A 7,368-nucleotide genomic window follows, 5' to 3' on the forward strand; every position below is an offset into this window, starting at 1 on the left:
ACTACAGAAGGACTCCAAGAGGCTGTGCTACCATGTTGGAGAAAGAGTAGACTCAGCTTGAAGGAGGTTTCTGTTAGGTTCTTACTAAGTGCTAATGAGATAATGAGATATTAGGTTTTTACTAAGTGCTGTCGGTACTTAACAATTTTCTAAATCAAAAGAAAGGGGGAGAAGAACCTAACAGGTTTCCTTTACAATGATGAAGCAAATTGTTCATTTAATTGGTGTCCTTACTTCCTAATTCCCATCTTTGATCTCCCTTACACAAGGAAGGACAAATCTCAAAGGAAAAGGAACTGGGTGGTATCTCCAGGCCTGATGATCACATAATAGAATGGAGGAGGGAGATTGTTCTAGCCATGAAGTTCTCTAGAGCATAAAACAGTCAATGGAGAATTTTCAATTTCCCATAGGGAAAAAAACCTAATGTTCTTTCCCTGGAAGGTAGTGAAACAATTTTCATCCCTAGAGGCTGATGTTCCTGTTGTATCCTTCCAGGACCCCCTGGCCCTGTTCGCGATCTCCAAGTAACTGACACATCCCACACCAGAATCACACTGAGCTGGGCCAAACCAGACCCCCAGGCTGGAGATGAAGTCCAGGGGTACATAGTAGAACTGAGGAGCTCAGAGAGTCTCCAGTGGAGTCGCTGCCACATGGGCACCGTGGTTGGTACTACTTACACTATCAAAGGACTACAACCACAAGAAACCTACTTCCTGAGGGTAATAGCTGTCAATGATGGGGGTCAGGGTCAGCCCACCCCTTTGGACACCTGCATCCAGGCCATGTCTGCATATGGTGAGTTTCAGGCTCATTCCTTCCATTTTCTAACCTTTACCAATGTGCATCCCTGCTTACTTTCACTGGCACATGTTATTCCTGACCTCCGAGATAACAACTAATCTTCATATCATTTCACATACATAGTTGACTTTGGATGCATCATTTCACTTCCTTGGGATGCGGTTTTCCCATCTATAAAATAAGGGGTTTAGAGAGACACATTTTTTGAACTTCAGAATTTTGGTGTATTCTGTGAGTTGAATAGGGCTTCCATGAGAAAATGTTAATGCCAGGGATTCATATAGAAGGGGTGGTACCTTCTCCAACTCAAACTAGAAACCTCTGACTTGAGGGTGTTTTAGCAGACCTGAAGATTCCTTCCATTCTCTCATCTCAGCTCAACTCAGGTCAGGTGGGACTGGTGTCTATAAGGGGAAGTCACAACCAGGGGGAAAGATTACACTGTCCCCAATATCCATGGAAATCTATCCTTTGTAGGAATACACAACTAACTCTGTTTCCCCATCCCCTTTCTCTTAACATTTCTCTTTTAATCTATTCCCTCCCTTGGTCCTATTCTTTCTCCCCCTTATCCCAATATTTTCCCACCAGTTCCTGCACCTTCTTTACACTATTCTCTCCTAAGCCCTCAAATACACTCAGTTTTCCCAGCCTTAGGATCTTACTTCTTGATATCCATGACTGAATTGACTGAGCCTGAAGAAAATGATAGGTTGGGTTCCTAGTTACAAAAAGTCACTTGGGTTCCCCTTATTCTAAAGCAGAGTTTGAGGGTAGGGCGTCAAGGAAAGAGAGGTGAGAGGGACAGAGATAACCAAAGCTATCTGCTTTCCAGTTTGTCCCAAGTTCCTCATGGATACCACCACCACAGACTGCGTGACTGTCAAGTCTGGGGATACCGTCCGAGTTCCTGTTTTCTTTGAGGTGAGTCATATATGTCTATATCTATCTATCTATCTATCTATCTATCTATCTATCTATCTATCTATCTATCTATCTGGCATCTATCTATCTAATGTTTGGAAGTACAATTGATGTAGGCTGATATTGAGATGAGTCAGTAATCCCTGAGTCCACTTTATTTAGCATTGCATGGGGTTCTGATATTGGGTTGGGAAAGTGGAGGAATGGTAGGATGAGGACAGTAGATGGAGATGCCAGAATGGATTTTGGGGAAAATGTGTGTCCAGTTCTTGAAACACACATGCAGACACACAACAGATGGGAAAATGAAGGGATAGCATTCTAAGATCTCTTTCCAGACTAACGTTTTTGATGCAATGAAACAAGGCCTTAGTCTGGAGGAATGTGTGTGTGTGTGTGTATGTTAGGAATAATATTATGGATGAGTATGATAAATCAATTTCTGTAGAAAGATTCCCTTCTATCCTGGATACTTTTAAAGCTTGCCTCTAAATGGACACTGTGCTTCTGCTTGCCTCTTCCTTGCCTCCTCTCCAAGGAATTTGTGACAACGTGCCCAAGATCATACAGGCAGCCAGAAGCATCCACAGAAAGCACAGTGGGCATAGCTGAGCACAATGAATGGAGAGGGAACAGAAAAGGAGCTGTTCAGGGGAGTCAGTTAAAGTCAAGTTGAGATACTAATCCAAGAGCACTGTCCACAGGCTTCCCCCCATGCCAGAGGTGATTTGGCTGAAAGATGGGCTGCCCCTGTCCAAGAGGACAGTCACCACCATCAAAGATGGTCTCACTCAACTTCTAATTCCTGTGGCCAGCCTCTCAGATGGTGGCCTCTACACTGTGAGGCTGAGGAACCTACAGGGGAAAGAGGTGGCCTACAGCTTTCTCATTCGAGTGTCAGGTAAAGCAAGTCCTTCTCCTTCCTTTCTCCCTAAATAACTGTCAAGTAACATTGATTTAAACTGTGAGGCTGGAGTTGTACCTACAGAACATATGTATCCCTTCATCACAGGGGAATAGAGATCCTAGTTGGCAAGTGTTTAGGTATAGAGATACCATCTGAGCAATAAGAGATGGTCTCCCCTCCAATTTTTCAAATATGAGAGATGGGGATGGGGAGAGAAGGATTGCGGCTTAGAGTCCACTATTCCTCAGCCCTAGAAACTTCCACGTGAATTGTACATTTATTAAGTACTACGTGCGGGGAGATATGAAGAAAGGCAATAAATATTCCTTGCCCTTCAGGATACAAAAGAAATATGTGGAAACAAACTACATATAGAAGAGAAGGTATTAACATTAAGAGGGATTGGGAAATTCTTTTTCCATTTGAAAATTGGAAAATTTTTCAAATTTCAAATTAATGTTGTGTTTAAGATGTCTTTTGGAAATCTAGTTCATGAGATCTTACAGATAGTTGGAATTTTGAGGGACTGGAGGTTGGCAGAAAGTTTAGGGATGGAAATTAAATCCTTGGGATCTGATAAGATGACCAAGTGAAGCAATATAATGGGAGAAGAGAGGAGGGCTCCTGTATTACACCTTTGGTTAATAGGACTAATCTGGATGAGGATGCAACAAGGGAGAAAAAGGAACGGACTGATAAGTAGAAGCATAAGAGAGTGCAATCCTTAAAACCTAGAGAAGAAAGAATCAGAAAGAAAAAGGTGATCAGCAGTGTCTGAGGCTGCAGACTGATCGAGGGGAATGAGGACAGTGACAGGTTACTCAAATTCTCTCACACAGTTTCATTTGTCATCTTGGGCAAGTGGACTAAGAACTCTATAGACCTCTATAACTGACATCATAAAAATAATTTGTACAGTGGGTACTGTAGGTGGTACTGAATATAACCAAATGATTCACACAAACCTAGCTTGCTTTTTTATTTTTAAAGGAATTTAGGAGTCAGACCAGAAAGCTGACATAGAAACATAGCCAATACGCCGACACAATCAAGTAATAAATAAACAACAGATATTTATTAGTGCCTACTATGTGCCAGGCATATAGGAGACAAAATAGTTTCTGCCCTCTGATTTCTGATTGTGTAGGCAGGTGGTAAAGTGGGAATAGATAAGTATAATACTAGGTATAAAGGATAGAGTAAAGTAGAGCTAGAGGAAGGAAATGTGAGAAGGGCAAGAACACTTTCAGCTGTAAGGCATAACCTTGGGGAAAACTTCCTGAAGAAGATAGTACCTGAATTGGTTTTGAAGGAAGAAAATACAAATGCATTCTAGAATTGGAGGCAGCTCTATTGCTTTTAAAAACTAGCCCATTTATTTAAAAGATTCAGGTGAATTAATAAAGATTTTTTCCAGCAGAGTGAAAATTTTAGCCATATCTCTTGAGATAATTGGTGATTCCCTGCCCACCTCCTTCCCCATGCATCACACACTGAACTTGGGTTGGTAATCACTAGGTTTTAGTTGATATTAAAATGCACCTGTCTTTCCTGCCCAAGTATTCCCTCTTTGAGGAGCAGAGGAAAAAATGGTCTAAGATTTCAAATGTACTCCACAAAATAAATAACTGCAGCAGATTATATCTGGATCCTCTCCTCCTACAGTATCTCCCACTGCCCCAGGACCCATCCGGCTGGAGGAGAATGTCCCTGGGACAGTGACAGCAGTGTGGGAGCCATCTCCAGATGATGGCCAGGGTGGCTCACTCTATTACACTGTGCTAACCCGCTCCTCAGCCCACAGCACCTGGCGGGAGGCCGGGGATCGCATCTACACCAACCGTTTCACTCTTGCTGGCATCCTCCCTGGCCATCAGTATCACTTCCGTGTTGTGGCTAAAAACGAGGTGGGGGTCAGTGAGCCTTCTGACACCCTGGATCCCTGGAGTGTTCCTCGGCAACAAGGTGAGGGTCTATGCTTTGGCTGGCTGTGTGTTTCTAGAGAATCACCCTAGAAGAAAACAAAGGAATAAAATTTTCAGAAATAAATGGTAGGACATAGGTTCCAGAAGGTCTTGTCTATTGTTCTCATAACTTGAAAACATAGGCTATAAGAACTGGAAGGGATCTCTGAGACCATCTAGGCCATCCCACATTTTACAAGAATAAAACAAAAAACAAAAGAGGCTCAAAGTGTAGTAGAACTCATTCAAAATTACATATTGTTATCATTAAGGCAGAAATAAAAATTGAGACTCTCGGATCCCTAACCATTGCATCAGATAGTTTTGTAGGTTTCATAACCCAAGAGGGAACTTGGAAGAAGGTGCACAGGAAAGGGGAGTCTGAGAGCAGAGCAGGATCCTAACATCAAGGTGGCAGCCTGGAGTTGTTGACCACTTCTCCATCTATTCTAATTCACCATTTTTCTGCCACTCATCTCATGCACCCTGTACACTTGCTTACTTTTTCTCTCTCCCACCAAACTACTCACTCCTTCACCTGACCGCCCACTCACTTTTGAAAAGCCATGTATCTGTCTTTCTTCATATATGACCCTTTATATCTCTGTGGGTGAGAGTATGTGAGTGGGGTACTGATTTATCTGTTTCATTGTCACCTCTGGGTCAGAGCAAGAACAGAGAGTGAGCATGGAGATGAAATAAATTAGGGTTCCTTTTTCTCTGGGAAAAAAGTGCCTTTTATGGTCTGATAAGTACGGTCATTAAATACACATGCAAGAATGTGGTTGTGAACATACACACCAACAGAAGGTAGATATTATGTTGCAATAGAAAATGTTGAATTTGGAATCAACTTCAAATCTGAGCTGGGCTGCTTATTTACTTATGTAACCTGGGACAAAACATATTATTTCTCAGGATCTCGGTTTTCCTACCTGAAAGATGAGTGGCTAGGGGCAAATGACTGCTTTTTAAAATGTTTATTTTTTATTTTTGTGGTAGATGACTTTTAAGACTCCTGCTAATAACATTAAATCTATGTTCTCTTACTCCAGAGGGGAAAATCAAAAAAGGATCATGGGGATGTGGTGGAGGATTGGACTTAAAGACTTTTACGGTCTATCTCAGTTCTAAATCTATGGTCCTACTATTCCCCTCTGATTCCTTCTGGGCCTCTAACTTCCCATTCTGTGTTATTGCAGATAAGTCCACAGTAAAGATGCCCAACTTCAGGGAGCCAAATCTGAACCAGAAGCCATATTTCCTGGTCAATCTACGGACTCACCTGCTGCCTCAAGGCTGTGAATGCTGCATGAGTTGTGCTGTAAAGGGAGAGCCTAGACCTAGAGTCACCTGGTTCAAGGATGATGAGAGTCTAGAAGGCAATCCTAATGTATATAGTACAGATGTCCTGGGTGTCTGCTCCTTGGTCATCCCCAGTGTCACCCCCAAAGACAGTGGCAACTACAAGGCTGTGGCTGAGAACAGACTGGGCCAGGCAGTCAGCAGAGCTAGCCTTATTGTTACAGGTAATAGTGGCTTCCATCTATGGTAGACAGTCACTGAAGCACATTAACTGAACCCCCTGGGCACATACATCTCTCCTGGGAGCTCATTAAATATGGGAAGGGAATTTGGGGCTTTAGTGGACTCTGCCTTTGTTTGCCTATTCTTTCTTGAGAAAATGGACTATGTCTCAATTCCTGTTTTTCTCTCTCCCTCTCTTCCAGAATCCTTCTTCTAGCCTGACACCCAATGTCTCTGTCCATCCTTATAATGCAAAGAAGGGAGATTCTTCCAAGGACTGATTGCTCCTCATCATCCTGCATGTTGCTGGCTTCCAGAAGGCCCCTGGGAGCTCATAGAAGGCTGCATTGTGATACATAGGCAGAGCAATAGGGAGCTTTCTGGACAATTCTCAATCTAGCAGGCCTATTAGGAGGGGGACATGGAAATTGTATAGATGAATACTTGTGGCAACCCTCTTCACCAAGGTCCTAGATGAGCCACTAGCCATCTTGTCATGATAGCAGACTCCCCCTACCTTGTTGCTTCAATAGTCATTCTTTAGCCTTTGGTGAATGCTTTATTTACCAACTGACTTAGGAACACCAAGAGTTGTGATTGGTACAAAAGGAAGGCTAGAACCAGTGCACAGGGAGGATTTTTGTCATTAAATTACTAGTATGCAAATGACTCTAAAGTGGATGCAAATTAATCTGAGATAGAGGTTGTGCCTGAGCAGAACTACAAACATATTCACACACACACACACACACACACACACACACACACACACACACACACTCACACATATACACACACACACACATCTCAAGCCAGATCTTTTCTCGTGACCTCAAATATTATGTCCATCCTTAGTCACTGCAAAAAATCTAGTTTCTTATCTGGAATTAAATAATTCTTATTTGTTAATTTCTTATTCTTATTTTAGGAGAAAACAAGACTTAAAAAAAGCCAATCAGTAAACATTAATTTATTATTTACCACGTGCTGGGTGCTACAGAAGTAACAAAGTCATAAGATATGATGTCTGCCCTCAAGGAGTTGATGATACAGATTTAGTTTGAGAAACAAGACACAAAACACATAAAAAGTTAAAAACAATACCAAATGATTGGTAGGAAAAATACTTTATTGTTTCAGAAAAGAAAGAAATCACTATGAGCTCAGGTGGCCATGGAGAACTCCGTGGACTATTTTGTGTAAGAAGTGATACTTATGCTGGACTTTGAAAGACAGGGT

At 42.1% G+C, this 7,368-nt stretch overlaps 1 protein-coding gene across 1 annotated transcript in view; it reads left to right on the top strand.

The window, feature by feature from the left end:
* IGFN1 (immunoglobulin like and fibronectin type III domain containing 1) overlaps positions 1-6,971 on the top strand; it is a 41,959-nt gene extending 34,988 nt beyond the window's left edge. The window contains exons 21-26 of the mRNA XM_074264663.1: positions 499-801; positions 1,643-1,731; positions 2,422-2,632; positions 4,304-4,603; positions 5,805-6,131; positions 6,333-6,971. Of these exons, the coding sequence (XP_074120764.1) occupies positions 499-801; positions 1,643-1,731; positions 2,422-2,632; positions 4,304-4,603; positions 5,805-6,131; positions 6,333-6,346 (1,244 nt within the window). The 3' untranslated portion in view covers positions 6,347-6,971. The remainder of the gene's footprint in view (positions 1-498; positions 802-1,642; positions 1,732-2,421; positions 2,633-4,303; positions 4,604-5,804; positions 6,132-6,332) is intronic.
* The last annotated feature ends 397 nt before the right edge of the window (positions 6,972-7,368 follow it).

The sequence above is a fragment of the Sminthopsis crassicaudata genome, chromosome 4 (genome assembly GCF_048593235.1).
Source record: "Sminthopsis crassicaudata isolate SCR6 chromosome 4, ASM4859323v1, whole genome shotgun sequence".
In the NCBI taxonomy this organism is placed as follows: domain Eukaryota; kingdom Metazoa; phylum Chordata; class Mammalia; order Dasyuromorphia; family Dasyuridae; genus Sminthopsis; species Sminthopsis crassicaudata.